Here is a 15878-nt window from a genome sequence, read left to right as displayed (position 1 = left end):
GCGCGGTGGCGGCAGTAACGGCAGAGGAGGCGGCGAAGAGATGAGTAGAAAAGCGCCCGCGTGCAGCCGTTTCCGTTGGTCGTGCTCCTTTTTCGGCTGGCCTGAAACTCTCTCGGTTTTCCGAAGTCGAGACAGGCCGCCGTGGGGGATCGCTTGATCGCAAGACGGCGGCTTTTTTGGCCTTCCGAACACCGCAAACACCAAACCGAACGAACGCCGACGACGACGGTTACCAATGGCAAACAAAACAAGGGTATATGTGTGTTGTACAACGCAACCCGACTGAAATCGACACTCTGGAAATTTATTGCATTTTGGGAGATTTTCCATTTGTTGGTAGGTACAGATTGTTTGTAGAAAATTTGCAGCGTGCATTAATTATAATTAAATTATTATTTGCCAGTTGAATTGGTTCCAAACACACGCAAAAGTCGCGCAAACATTGTTGATATGTTGACGATTTTGTTTGAAAACTTTCGGCACGAAAACTCGACAAAAGTCGAAATTAACTTGAGCAAAACGCTAAACTTTGTATCACGACAGGCTTTATTTTAATTCCCAATTTCTTCAATATTTATGGCCCGCTCGAGCAAATTTTCATCCGCATTGTGTTCCCGGCTTTGTTTCACTCGTGTATCGCTAATACCTGCAATCGCATCGACTTCACTGGCGGCGAGCGCGCCTCTTTTACGTTTGCAACAAAGAGGGTGCTAAAGTGACGCTGTTAAATTATACAAGTATATAAAGTTAATGGCATAATAGCGCGCGTCGAAAGTTAACTTGGGCTGGCTTTCACTGGTTCGCACTTCGCCGCCGCCATGAGCGAAAAGTGACTTGAAACGGAAGCTCGCCGTCAATGGAAAGGAAGACGCGTGTTGGATGTTCGCCAGAAATTCCTCGTCATGCCTATATCTTCTCACATCCTACATTTTCTGTTAGATTACATCTACTCAATCGATATTCATAACCAAGCTAAGGAAAATCTACTATTCATGAAGTGGATATTCTAAAGAATAAATGTTGCACTTTTTAGGGATAATTTTTTTAAAAATAAATTTGAAAAGGCCAGCAGGTGGTGGTTAGTTGAATTACGAAATTGAATTTCAGTGAGCGTTAGTCAATCGTTGTAAAGTTGCGCGTTTGTGGTCCAAAATGAGTATTGGGCAACGGGGGCAGCATGTTGTTGGCGGTGATCGTACGTGCCGAGCGATGGCGCTCGGCCATAACTCTCCCCGCGCGCCGCGGCCGGGGCAAATCAGTTCCGAGTTGGCCGCTGCAAGATTGTACTTCGCAGCCAACTACATTTATGACCATCGCCATCGGCAGCGGCATGCTTGACCACGTCGGCACAAGAGCGTGAGCTGCGAGTTTATCAAATGATTGACTCGACTGGACCGGCATCACAAACAGATGTTGCGCGATTATTTGCTCGTTCCAGGCGGCCATCAATCGATTATTGAGCGATTCGCAAGCTTAAATTGGCTTTTTACGGCGGCCGAGAGACGCGCTTTAAAAAATTACGAGCGGACGGACATGATGCGTGCCGGCGATGATAACGCATGATTTTTTCTTTTTGCGGATCGCAGCGGTTAATAAACCGGAAAATGGATATTACCGAGGCAGAGAAAAGTAGGCTCGCCGGCATATTGCGTGGGATGAGCTGGTGCACGGTCCCCTGGAAGCATGTAGGGACACTTTTGCTCCACACTCTGGCAGACGCTGGGACAGGGCCTCACTCTCGCCGTGCGATTGAAGTAATGAGGCACCATTGAGCTGCACACCCACTTTCGGTATGCTTCCTAAAACAGAAAAAACATGTGTATTCAGTAAATCATCCTATAAACAAATTTTAAAATATTGGTAGATAAAATTTTGCACAATTAAAAAGATTCTTTTGAACTGGGGGCGTCGTTCTCTGTAGTTATTTTGATAAAGTTGAAGCAAGTTTACCACTCGCTTATATTAACAGTTCAGATACAATAATCGTCTATGTACATATAACTTCCGATAAGTTTAGATTAAAATTAGATTAATGTAAAAATAAATAATTTTCATGACCAAGAAGACCTAAAACTCAAAAGATTAAGTTTACGCATATTTTTGGTAAAAAAAATTACAAAAACATTGCCAAACTTCGTGATGTTTGAGCACAAGCCTTATTTTTCACGATCCTGCACTATCTTGCACGGACCGACCATTTTCAAGCTGCATCACCTCGTTATTTGCAATAGTAACGAACGTGTACCACTTAACTTATTGCTATAACTCCCTACAAACTTCAAATATTATGTTTTTTTTTTAATAATAAAGGTATAGAAAATATCAAATGATATCCTTTTATAAAACAGGGAAATTCACAATTCCCCAATGGTTTGACACTTGTGGATTATTCTTTGCTCATTTTTGCCAACTCTTTAAATACTAGGTATAAATGTACCTCAACATTATGTAATTTAAAAAAGCTTGGCAAAGAAAAGAAAACGTTAGATATAAGTTTGATGATACACCGAGGAATTTGAACAAATTCAAAATGCGCTGTTGTAACTTTTAAACACACAGCATATAATATACGCACAATTTTTTCAAAAACTATCTTTACTCCCGTAATTCAAATAATGCATAAATCATTTAAATCCTGTATAATTTTAATGATTGGCTACTTACTATCGTCTCACATTATTATTCATATCATTATCAAAACGTTTTGACGTCAGTCTTGTTTGATATCAAATGATCTCCACTGAACTGGCTCACAAAGAAGGAACACAAACGAAGGCGTTTGAAAATAAACAATAGGACACAAGCACCTTAAAAAAAAAAAGCTTTGCCAGGAGGGACAACGCCGTCTCTCATTAATCTCTCAGCGTCGCTGGAAGCGACGAAACGCTGGACGGGCCCGAACGTCTGGATCCACTAACAAACTCTCATCAGCATCCTGTTGTCGCGAGCGGTGTCACTTGCTCGCTGCCTTCGGCCGCGAATCAAAAGAAGTACTCCGCGCGCCGCGGGCTTTTTTCTCGCTCGCAAAAACCGACTTCAAATTAGACTAATCGTCGGCGATTATTCAACGCGCCGAACGCTTAACAAGCGGCCAATGAAAAAGGCATAAATGAAGAGAGTAAAAAGCGCCTTCTTGGCTCGACGTTGCCTCTCGGGCTTTTAACTTATGACTGCAAACGGAAGCGGCAAGGCGGCGGCGGAGAACGAAAATGATGAGGCCACATTGGGGGGATAATACGCGCCCGCACGCACATCGTCGACATGTAATTCGTTCATTAATCGTGTCTTTACATTATCCTTCCGACGCTTGCTTGCTTTCATAAAAAAAAAAGCGTAAAGGAAAACAGCATGATAATTATTTCAAGAGGCTGCTTTTAATTATGCGATGTATAAAAATTTGATTATTAGTACCCACTGAGTATGTTGTATTACCAACAAAGATGACTAAATATAATTTATTTTGTCAGTTTTGTGTTATAGGTTATGTTTTTTGAGACTCAAGTTGTGTCACAACCAAAGTTATACCAAATTGCCATCTCGTGGAGAAAATTATTACTGCTCTAGAAAATATGGCAGAACGTCTAGTATCCTGTCTTAATTAAGTACGTTCACAGACAAGACAAAGAAGCAATTGTGAGGCGTGCGTTACACGCGCATACGCTAACTGGATATCTTTCGCAATACACGCCCGGATCGATCCGTCGTCAATCACTCGCAATCCCGAGTGCACCGTGTGTTTCTTTTCGTTTTCGTTTGCCGCTCGCAGCGCAACACAAACAAGCAACAACGTATCAATTCCCCGATCCCCTTGTCTCTCTATACACATCGCGTCGCACGTCACTCACGCCGAAAGCTACGCTTTTCGATTTGCCATTAAGCCGGCTTTCTCGCCCACTCACCCCCGCTCACACAACAACTCGCGATATCGGAGATGGAAAGAAAGTGAGCGAATCTGCAACGTGCATCAACAGTGTAAAAACCACTTCAACATCTTCATATTCGTTATTAAAATTTTACAAAACGCGCTGCGCAAAATTTAATAACTCGCTGCGGTTTGTTGCGCCGGAACGCATGAACGTACACATTTTAAATATTTTTACAGTGGGTCGTTAATGCGTTGCTTTATATTTGAAAATCGCTCGTGAAGAGATCTGCATCCGTCCGGTTTATCGCCGCGGTCTTACGAGATGCCAAATTAAAATGTACGTTATGCGCGAGCGCCTTTTTCCCATTTCGCTCATTTTACGATGGAGCAATAAAAGGTGGTTGCTGTGCAAGTCTGCAAACTTTTTCAACTGGATGCGCAGGGCTGTCGCATTAATATTATCGCTGGAATAAAAGTGCTATTAGAATAATAACAATCACGGTTTATTATCAGAAAAGGTGATATTGCACAGCGCCGGGGGTACCTTGCACGCAACTTGAATCAAATTAACTTTAAATTGCATTATTATACTTGGTGTCATGACCTGATAACTAGACATGTAGATCAAGCTAGAGATGTCATTTTGGTACGAACATGAACAATCCATAAACGACTTATTGCATTGCAGTTGTTGTGAGGAATTGTTCTAAGCGTCATTCACTTGAAATGATAAAATATTTGGCATTTGTCATTTGTAGTATTTTTCTATATATTAAAACTAACTCTTTCGGCGAAATTCGTAACCCTCATCAATAAATGTTTTGTTATTAAAGTAAAATGAATATTCAATAATAAAATGTTTTCGAATAACATTTAAATTAATGTGAAAACATTTATGCAAGAAAAAAAAATTGCGTTTTTGAAGCGCATCAAATTAACTTGCAAAGCAGTAAGAATGCTTTCTGAGTCAGATAAAAAAGGAAAAAGTACAGTGTTGTCGATTATGTCAAACGACAAAATCTTATAAAGAAAACTCGTATATAATAATATAAAGTAGCATAACTAATTGCTTATTTGTTCCTTGTACCTATTATGTGCTTATTCCGCCAATAAAATTCTCAATTTTAATTTAAGGAAATCTGAATTGCTGAAAAAGCACTTTAGTGCAATATCGATTCAAATAATTTATATTAATACTTTGCAACCAACAGTAGTCTTGCTTTTCCTTTGTTAAAATATCTTTAAACTAAAATATATCTAAATGGTTTTTGTGTGAAAACGTCACAAACGTTATTTTGTTATTCAACCCATGATTTTAAAAACCAGATCTTAATTTTGTATTACATATTTTATTTATTATAAATGTATAAATTTATTATTATTATATATATGTTGGCATATAAATAAAAATTAAAGCAAAACTATCTAGTAATGAGACATGTATTTATGTTATTAGTTTACTCCAACAACATAGTTTAATTTTTCTTGAAAATATACTTCCTTTGTTTTAATGAAAACGTGCACGAGCTTCATGCCTGAAACTAACTTAGGTAGGTAACAATCGAACGGACAGAACGATAAGAAACTTTATGCGAGACACGCGAAGCACACAAATCTTGTAAACTCATAACAGTTGCTAAAATGGACTCAAACAGATAGAATAAACTTGGACGGCGGAGCCCGAAGAAGTCAGAAACAATCGAGAATCGAGTTGAATACTGCACGCGGTGCGGTATGGAAAAGTCGGCTTTAATTACGCGTCATTTTCGTCTTCGGCAACTCCGTGGCGCGTTCTAATTTCGAAACGTGCCAAGCGTTGCTGGCGCGTTCAAACGTTTAAATGTTTGCACAATAAGATAAAAGATAAGAAAATATTGACAACGCTCGACGAATCGCAGATTTGACAACTTCCATCATGTGGAACATTTCCGGATGTTGCAGGATGTGCACAACGATGAAAAATTATTGGCGGTAAATTACAGGAAAACTTTTTGTCAAACCATTTCCGCTTTGATATACAAAGGATTGAAAACAAAAAAGAAAACTTAATATTATATCAACTTAAAAATTTCAAACAGAATGTGCCCCATTTAGGAATGTAGACACCAACAGGTTTAGCGTTAGGCCAATGTGAAACAAACAAATAGTGAAGCATTTTACACATGTTGCACACAGCGTTGGAATCCCAAGCACATACATCGCGACTCCCAGAGACATTTAAAAATGCATACTGCATAAAAGCTGCAGGAGCTGGTGCGCAGCACAGCGTATAATCGAATGCATTCCAAATTTATCGTCCACCAGGGACGGACTGCAATTTATTCCATTCCCACAACTATTCGCCACAAAAATTGTATCTATTTGTGATTTATCCTCACATTGTTTATCATTGCTTCGACGATCAATACAAAATTGTATATATAGGAATAATCATGGAATGCGAATGCATTTCACGAGTTTCAAATTGCTTGTTGCTTGAAGTCGGCTTTCGGTAACTGATATCTCAACTGCTCGCCCGGATCCACTCACTCATATTCTCTCCACGGTTGGAAAATAAATTAATTTAATTATATTCGAACGCGGCGCGCTGCTATCTTCTTCGTGACCCTTGTTCCGCTGGTGTAATCTTATTTCCTTGATTTATATTTTCCTCTTAGTCGGTGGTGGCGCTTCCACTTGTTCGGGTAAAAATAACACAAAAAGCTGGTTTACTAAAGCGCCGATGCTGCAAACTGCACACAATTTAATCTTTTTGACATCGCATACTTTAAGACAACTTTTATTTTATCTACACTAGTATTCCTTTTTAGATTGACATTAATAAAATAGAATAAAATAAAATAAAATCTAATGAAATGCTTATACATTTGGCAGAATGAAAGTTTGCAGACTTTAAAACGAGCAATGTAATCAGGTAACTAATCAATTTTTATGGAACAAGGGACCGGCTCAGCGCGCCTACAATCAACTCAATTCTCAAACAATACGAGTACCATGACGAACTTTTCGTCTGCCGACTGCTTCACTCCACGCGCTACGCTCGGATGATAACTGATTCTGAACATCTGTTCGTTTTCTCATAATCAGCTATTAAGTAATCGCATTTTTTTGCAAACTTTGCAGCTTACAGGATAACTTCAAATGGTAACAAAGATTCATAATATATATCGCCCCAAAATCTTAAAAAACAATAAAATGTATGCAGTACGATTATAATTTTGATGTATTAATATCGATGCGTGCATTATTAGCAATTTTTAATTATTCTTCCAAAACGTTTATTGGACTATTTGATAAAACGATATAGGTGGAAAAAGTAAATTTCCCATGAGAAATTTCGCATTTTACATGAAATACTAACATTTACGCGCACTCCCACGCGCGCGCCATATTAGCGCATGCAAATATATGCCCGCCTTAAAATAATTATATTAATTCCTGTTCGAAAACGAGCGCGGAGAGGTGCGCGAGCGTTGCGTTTGCTTCAAAGGTGCTGGGGGGTGGGGGCGCAAAGCTGGCGAGAGTGTTTTGTACCTATTTAGTAGTTTAGCACGTGAATCAGACTGTTTAAGAGGGCAATTAATCAGAGATCCTAATTAACCGGTATTATGCCGTTCCGCATACGCGCTGTTGTGATACATATACAGAGTGTTTAGTAAACTTAAATTTACTAATTTTTATAATGCTTAAATATATAAATATTTATTTTAGTAAAATGATAATTTTGAGAATATATCTTTTGATATTAAATAATTTGCCAAATGAATTGTGTATTATGCTTGTAGTATTAACATGTCAACTTGGTTTATTGCCAAACGAAGGTATTTGGTGTATCAAGGCGTACGAAAGGTGAATGTAAATGTCAATGAATGTGTTTGGCGTAATTCAGGTGGTAATAACATTCGTCGGCGAACATATGTACGCGCGCCGCCAGAATTCGTGTCTCTTGCCGTTCGTCTTTGTTCCCCACGTCGGCGGTAATTGTAAAAACGACAAAGACCTTACAAATGCGAAATTTGTCCTAGCGGACGACTGCGTTTATTCTACTAAACAAATGACAAAACGCATCGTAATGCTTTCGATTACCGGCGATGATTTGTAATGCGAGAACGCGAAGACATTTAAAACCCGCTCGAAAATAAATAAAACGCGACGCGTGTGAGTGCGTGTCGTACAAGCGCGAAAAAAGCGCCGATGCAGCCGTAATATAGTCGTGATTGATGCGCCCCCTGATATAAATCACCATTGCAACAAGAATGAATGAACGATCGCGGCGGCCACACGCCGCCCCCGCACATCGCCCCCGCGCGCGCCCGCCAAACGAACGAACAAACGAAACGAAACGAAAACCGACTGTACTTGTTTGTGTGGGTGCGGGTATATGAATTCGAATGGGTGGGTGTTTGTGTGTCGTGAGAGAAACCCGCGTGTCCCGGTCCTGGACCCAGTTTCGTTCGTTTCGGGATCGATCCTTGAGCACAGCTGGCGCTAGGGCGGTGCCCCCGGCGGCTGGCGGCTGCTCGCCCCCGCAAGTAAGGCCCGTTCATGCCTTACGACTTTGTGTGAGCGTATATGTGCGTGTGTTGGTGGGCGAGTGGGTGTACGTGCACCCTCCTCAACGGACGCGCGCGCCCGTTTTTCCGCCGCCTCCACCGTCGAGGTATTCGCAAATTCGCGTTCGCGCGCGTGTTTGTCGAGTGCAATGCACGCCGCCGCGCAATGCTTCATACCGATAGCGGCGTCCGCTGGGGTGGCACAAGCTGGTCGGGGAGCGACGACGTCTGCTCGCCTCCGACCGCCTCCCGACGCTGCTATCTCGCAATGCCACACGCTCCGAAATGGCGAGCGGCGCGTACTCAACCCATGCGCGCTCATTGCTAACTAGCGTTGTTTGTTAACGAATCACGCGTTGATCAACTATCGCTACGCTTTTACATCCCATCTATTAGAATAAATTTAAAATACCTATATTATACGAGTAGATAGATAGATTTTTATATACAAAAAAAAACTTTTCAATCTGTTATTCTGTGATTGTGAATCGTTTAAATTCACTTAAGTCATTCACACACCTATTAGGATTCTATTTGAAAACAATCTGGCAATCACATCACCCCAAAAACATTCCGGAAGTGTTTACGATTCGACATTGGGGTAGTTCACTAGCTACGAGTTGGAATCACAAATAGCACTTTAAATTGAAGTAAAACTGACGGATAAAGGCAGCATGTAGTCAACCATCATGCCAAGTGCAATAAAAACTGCACCAAAAACATCAACATAAATAGTTCTTATATTAGGCACCCCTTGCAATTTCGTACAAAATGCTGTGGAAGCAAGAAGACAAATGCATCAAAAACGTCAAATTCCGGGTGCAATTTTCACAGGAACCCGCAACACCTACCCTCGTGACCATTATACCACGTAAGTCAGACTTTTTACGGATTGATCACAAGCATAGAAGGGTAAGCGGAGCGATCACGATGTTTAGTCGGGTCTCAATCGTCAAAAAGAATAGTCACAGGTCGCTGGTTTGTCCCTCCCTTCTTTTTTCAGTGCTAGCTCATCACAAAGGATCCACTTCTGCCAGTCTTTGCGTCCTGTTCTATCGTTTATCGAAGGATCCGAACTCAAATGAATCTCAGTCGTAAATGTGACAAATTGCATTAATGAAGCTGTATTTTAATAAATGCAAAACTTGTTGGTAAAATTTCATTGATTAATTTAGAACCAAATATTTATGCTTGTCTTCATTGAAACATAAATTTCAGAGGAAATATTTAATACAGCGCAATAGCAGATATACTGTGCTAAATGGCATGTAAGCCCTCATTTTATAGTTATTAAATAAATTCAAGCGCTTTAAAATTATTTTGTGTTTGATAAGTACAAGACAAATTGTAAATTCAGTAGTAGGTATCCAACTTTTACCACTTTTGAAAACCATAAAAAACAAAAAAAAAAATTAATTGATTGAATTATTTTTTGTTTGTTTTAGCGGGTATAACAGATTGCAATCCATTTTTATATCGATAAATAATTAAAAATAAATAAATAACCTAAATAAATTCAATTTAACTCAAGTTTAACATAATAAAATTTTGATGGTGGAGCTGCCGAGCAAGAGTAAAAGTAACAATAACTCAACATTATTGACTTTCAATCAAAACCATGATATTATATATAACCGCTCGACTCAATAAAATATAAACCACTTCTTCGTTCAAGATCTCCCAGTGCATATAATAAAAACCGCGATATAAAATCAATGATTTCCTCATGTGGGGCGCAGTCGATAAGAATGACACGGCACGAGTATAAAAATGTGCGGTAATAAAAAAACTGGGAAAGTGTTGCAATAAACTTGGCATAAACATTGTTCCGACTGCAGAGAACGCTTGTTTGCCGAAAGCTTATTAATCAAACACAAAGTTTGGCAAAATTCTTTGCCAATTAACAAATCCGTTTACTTTTCGTTAATGTTTCACACCGACTGTCAATTAAAAACTTTCACGTCATTTTATTACGCCTTAAAGACAAGTTGGAGTAAAGTTTTGACGTAAATGAAAAAGTGTAAATGTGATCATTTCGCATTTGGATGAGAGGCCACTCAGCGCTTCAATCCCACAGGCGTATAAACTGACGTTGATTATGTTAAAACCTATTATTTTGCTTCAACAAGTCGCTCGCGTGCGCTAACTTGCATAGAATTATAGAGTAAACTAGTTTTAAGGCGGTGTCGAGCGCACTCCATTCTGTGAAATTCTCCTAAATAGGTATAACCTAGATGAATTGTACGTTTCGAATCTTCACATTGACGGTGATTTTAGAGTCGTACGCTTTTAAGGCTTACATTCAATGTAATCGGATGCTAGATCCTTATTTTTTTGAATGCACTTTAATACAGTGTTAAAATGTCGTTAAAACGCTGCAAACATTTTATACCACTGTGCACAGATGGTGAAAAAGAAGTCCGGATAATAGTTTGATCTCGTCGGTAATTTGCACTCATAGAATTGTTACCATTGTTAGTTGATAGTACGTAATTTGAAAGTTTTCCGTAGTTGGCTTGTTTTCATGTGCCCGACTATTAGATGCGCATTGTTATGACGTGTACAAAGTTGCACACGTAAAGTGCACAACGCGAAATAATTGCCGCACCGTGTGTTTGCGTATTTACCTCTGTTGTTTCTTTGTTCGGTTTAGCCGGTCGGTGCCGCTCGTCGTCGTCGTGTTTATCAGTTGCTGCGAGTTTAATCTTCGTTTCCCTCTCGTTTCTGTTTTCTTTCCGCAATGGGCAAACATGCCGCGCTTTTATCAGATGTTTACGTTTCCGCGCCGCGCAGATTTGTCAGCGTACGTTTAGCGTAATTGCTTGTTTCAATCTTATCGATGTGTCACTTTATCAATCATGTGCGAGTGCCAATCACGTATGACATAAATATAAAGCGCAAGATATTGAAAAATATTAAAATGTTATAGGTGCAGACAAGTGATTTTAAGAGCGCGTTTCGAGGCAACACTAGAGATCTTCAATCGACATTTATTTTGGTTTGCAATTTTTAAATAATGTGATTGTGTTTCATACCCGCTGTGGTGATAAATTATGTATTTTGCGCAAAATATTTGCAAATAGTATGTGTTAATTCTATCAAAAATATTCACAATTTTATTTTAAAGAAATTAATTGTATAAAGAATTGCTAATTATGCACTTCAGTGCGCCATCTCGGACTCAACTATAACTATGATTGAATCTCAATGCTAACTTTAATCTTATAGAAAAGGGCTGTCTTTAAGATTTTCTCGGCAATTATTCGAATTTTTTTCGCAATATAAACCATCCTTGGACTTTGACAAACATTAAAAAAAAAAGAATTGGTCAAATTGGTCTAGGCGTTGTTGGGTTATGCGCTTACCAACAGATTTTGCGTTTTTCATTTTTATATTATAGATTTGTAATGCCAAAAACAGATCGCGTTTTGAAAATTTTGTGGAAATTTAAATCAGAATTTTTATAAAAATATAATAGGTACTTTACAAAATACTGTGCCAAAGGAATATTAAATACCAGCAGTATTTAAAAAATGCAAGCGAAACAAACGCTTTCTTTGTGGCGCAGTGTTGCTCCTAACTTGGAACCGTGTGAACTTATGGTACCTATAAACTATTTATTTATTAAATGCTTTTCTAAATGATATCTCTGAGTTTGAGCTAGGAGGTGTATTACCGTGGGGCGCGACAGGAATAATAATCTAAAGTTGAACTTTACTCAAAGTATACGAAATTTACGAATGCTTAGGTACATAAAATAAGATAAAATATTTCATAGAATTGACTTCAACACTCGAGTTTTTGCCCAAATTTAAAATAATAGGTATCCAAATTGCTGCCAAGAATCCACAAGTGTCACCATTATCAATTATCAACTCAATAAAATAAAATTGCCTTTCAATAAAATGTCACTAATTTTTGAAGCACTTGGCATGTAGTTGTTATGTTTATTTATGACCATAACTTCAATCTAACATAAGCACTGTGGTTGTTTCGGCCCGCCCGCAAACCGTCGAGAATTTATCCGACCGCCCCGTCACATCCCAACCATTTCGGTAAATGAATAAACTGTCGCAGTTAATATAATAAAAAGCGTGAAAAATGTTGCGCACGCGAATATGCAAATCGCGCGCGAGCCTTGCGGACAGCGACGCGGCGTCATGGCGCAACGTAATGCGCAATTAAAGAGGTCATTAGGGTCGTCCACGCCGTCATAAATAATCACGAGTGGTGCGGTACACAAAGCGCAAAGGGCCGAGCCGAGAGCTGCCCCGGAATGGCGCTTTTATTGAGTGCGCGTACGCGGGGGCGGCACAAAGCTACATCGGGGATGGTTACGATGCTGACGACGACGACGAAGAGTACGAATGTGCCGGGTCGGAGGCCACCGCCACGATCGGTGCTGGTACGTGACGGCTAACGCAGCGCTGTTAACCCTTCAAGAAGACGACGACGACGACAAGTAAGGGATCTGCATTAATTAAAGAAATCGGGAAGTGTGGCCGAACAAGTGGCGTGCTGAGCGATTTATTAAGATTTTAACTTGAATACAAATTTTTCTTGCATGAATTTTACTTACCAACGAAAAGTACTTTTACGTAATTACAAGTCTCTCCACTTTTTTACGAAATTAGCATTAAATTAGTTACTTTTTCAAATAGTTAAATCAGTTTTATAAAATCCACAAATACTCGTATTGCAATCTGCTGGTTTTTTCTAGCGTTTCAAATCAAATAATTTTAGCATACGGTGACCATTTTCTTATTGGAAACGATTAAATTAGATAAATATGAAAAGTTTATGTTTTTAATACAATTCTCAGCATACTTGTAACCTAAGTTTGAGTAACGAAGTTCATAAAATTGCAACAATTTTGTTTTGTACTGTAACTCTACTACCTCCACTTATATTATTACGTAAAACTAAAATATGCTTCTAAGATCAGCGAAGCGTGACAAACATAACCCATTTCTTAAAGATAGTGCAAAAAGGAAAGCATGGTTAAGTACGAGCGTATTCGGCCTTCCCATTCGAGTCGCTAGTCGACTTATCGTCCAAACATACATTCGGCACATTTACACACCACTATTCATATAAAAGCTACCATTAAAGGTCTTATTACTTAACCATTGGTGTTAACAAAGCAGTACTATTATATAAAAACATTTTCTTAGTTGTGAACTTTTTTCAATGTTACGCAAAGTGTCAAAAGCACTGCAATGCAACTCAACATGTGCAACATTGTGACCTTATATAACATAATTCTTTCTCGATTTAGAACCGTTGAAGTTAAAGTGTGTATATTTTATGTATTTAAACACTTACCAAAGAAACGAATCTTACGGAAAACCGAAACTTAATTTAATACTCCCTTGAGTTAGTTTAAAGCAGCAACTCACCTGAAAAAATAAACACGTTGTGAATACTTAACGACATCAGAAAGTTTCGTTTAGTTTAGCACGGAAGGATAAAATGACGATTTTATGTGTAAAAACTAAATCTGCTCGCCCAGACGCGGTGAGAGAGCGTGCGCGCGGGGGAAATGATGTGCGAACGCGAATTTGAAAGTGTCCCTCTCATCTTCGAACACTCATAAAATACTTTACGGTGGCTGGTGTCCTTAGCGCGCGCGAAAGCAGGAGCGAATCGCATAAGTGCGCGGCCAAAAGGAAGGGAAAGCGTGTGTTTTCGCCGGCTTCGCATTCAGACAGCGCGCGCGTTGGCGCAAAAGTCCTTGAAAGTCGCGCGTGTTGGTGGTGTGTGTATACGTATTCGGCGTGATTTAAAAGGTCTCCGGATTTCGCCGAGCGTGCACACGCACGGGGCAACGTGTTTCCATGCGCCCACCGCCAGCCAGCTGGTGCGCCCATCGGCGGTTCACTTTTCCGATCGATCCTTTGACCCGAATACCGGTTCGTGCTTCTCCGGACACGCTGTCGCGTGCGAAGGCTGCCGCCACCAGCCAGCCAGCCAGCCAGCACTACTACGCGCGCTACGCGAAAAGCGTGGACTCCCCCGGCTGAAGTGGTCGCGAGGTATCTGTGAAGTGCCGAAGCGAGCCTGAATTATCTTCACCGTACTCTCGCTCGAATTCGATCGTTTATTTCGCGCAGCTCGAAGAGCCGGCGAGGACTTTTTCTCGGTCACTTCGATTGCACCCAGGGACTTGCACTAGCGTTAAACGAATTTACTTCGTGCACGCGGGGCTTTCTTGCGTCTTTCTTGAGTAGAAGACATTTACGGTTTCATAATTATATTAGTTCTTGCTTGCGTTTAAAGTATGTCAATTTGAAAAGCTGCTTTTGTTTAGTACCATAGATTTTCTTCAATTATAAAAATTACTTTAATAAAAATACTTTTTCAGTCTATCTAAACATCAACTTACGTTGACTTTGCTAAAAATCCAAATTTTCGCAGCTTCACCGACTTTTTTTTCTTAAATTTCAATTGTGTTTTACATCCAATCGACAAAAAACTTATTTTTGGCTTTAATGTTTGTGGTGTTTTGATACAATTTATTATCTTCGGAATTTTAGATTTTTTAGTTAATTCTTCATCTTACCGTCCGCAGGGAAAAACAACGCGTACCTAACTGTCAAGGTTATTTCACATTTAGTGTATTTTAAGTTGCATACTTTTAGGGGCGTTTGTTCTTTTCATGAAGATTCCTGGCCAAAAATTCAATTAAATACGAAAAATATCTACATAAACGCAAAAGTGTAACCTAATTGCCAGAGTAAATATCATTGGGACGTTTAATAATCGAAATTGGTTTAATATTGGAAAATATCCGCATTAATTAAGTGGCTAAATCAATCCGCTTTGCAGTCTTGGGGATGTCACAATCTCCCTTCACTAATTGGATTTTTGCTCGCGCATCAATAAGAAAAGAGTCGCTGTTGCCTTTTGCCTGAATAACGAACCAACATCTCTCGAAATCGACACCTTCTATTGTCCCGTGCACAATGAAAAGTGGATCACCACGCAAATTTACTCCACCGTATTGCCTAATGCGTTTGGCCAAGAGGATGAAGAAAGGTTTACTCAGGCGACATTTACACGTACTCGGTGCTTGTGTAGATGCGATATGACAATGACAGAAATTGATCAATGGAACGGATGCCATGGTTACGAATAAGAGAAGGAAGGTAGTAATATTGAAAAGTTGTCGCCGTCGTTTTACATACACGGCGCGGCGCGTGCACGCAAACAAAATGCGCCGCCACCAGGCGGCCGACGCCGCCGCCGCCGCCAGCCAGAGTCGGTCGCATCGGCTTTGCTTGCGTAAATCGATAGCCCCCGCCGCGGCGAGCGCGCGGCCTTTCGTTACAGCCGCGCGCCTTTACCACCGTGTTTTTCTCTTCCGCTCCGCGTGCGTGTGCCCAGCTCCTCGATCCACATTCGAACATCCACTTCAATCGACGAGGACTCGAATAATGTGCGAATAATACCCGACGTGA

The 15878-nt window shown here is 40.0% G+C and overlaps 1 protein-coding gene across 1 annotated transcript in view; it reads right to left on the bottom strand.

Moving 5' to 3' along the window:
* LOC135790665 (uncharacterized) overlaps positions 1 to 15878 on the bottom strand; it is a 30305-nt gene that overhangs the window by 6941 nt on the left and 7486 nt on the right. Inside the window, exon 2 of the mRNA XM_065300941.1 lies at positions 1616 to 1799. Within this exon, the coding sequence (XP_065157013.1) occupies positions 1616 to 1799 (184 nt within the window). The remainder of the gene's footprint in view (positions 1 to 1615; positions 1800 to 15878) is intronic.

Source organism: Atheta coriaria, unplaced genomic scaffold (genome assembly GCF_025399875.1).
Source record: "Atheta coriaria isolate IRGN ID8LTWV9N9 unplaced genomic scaffold, Caltech_Dcor_3.1 hic_scaffold_4_pilon, whole genome shotgun sequence".
Classification (NCBI taxonomy): Eukaryota; Metazoa; Arthropoda; class Insecta; order Coleoptera; family Staphylinidae; genus Dalotia; species Dalotia coriaria.
This window is presented reverse-complemented; position numbering and strand designations above follow the sequence as displayed.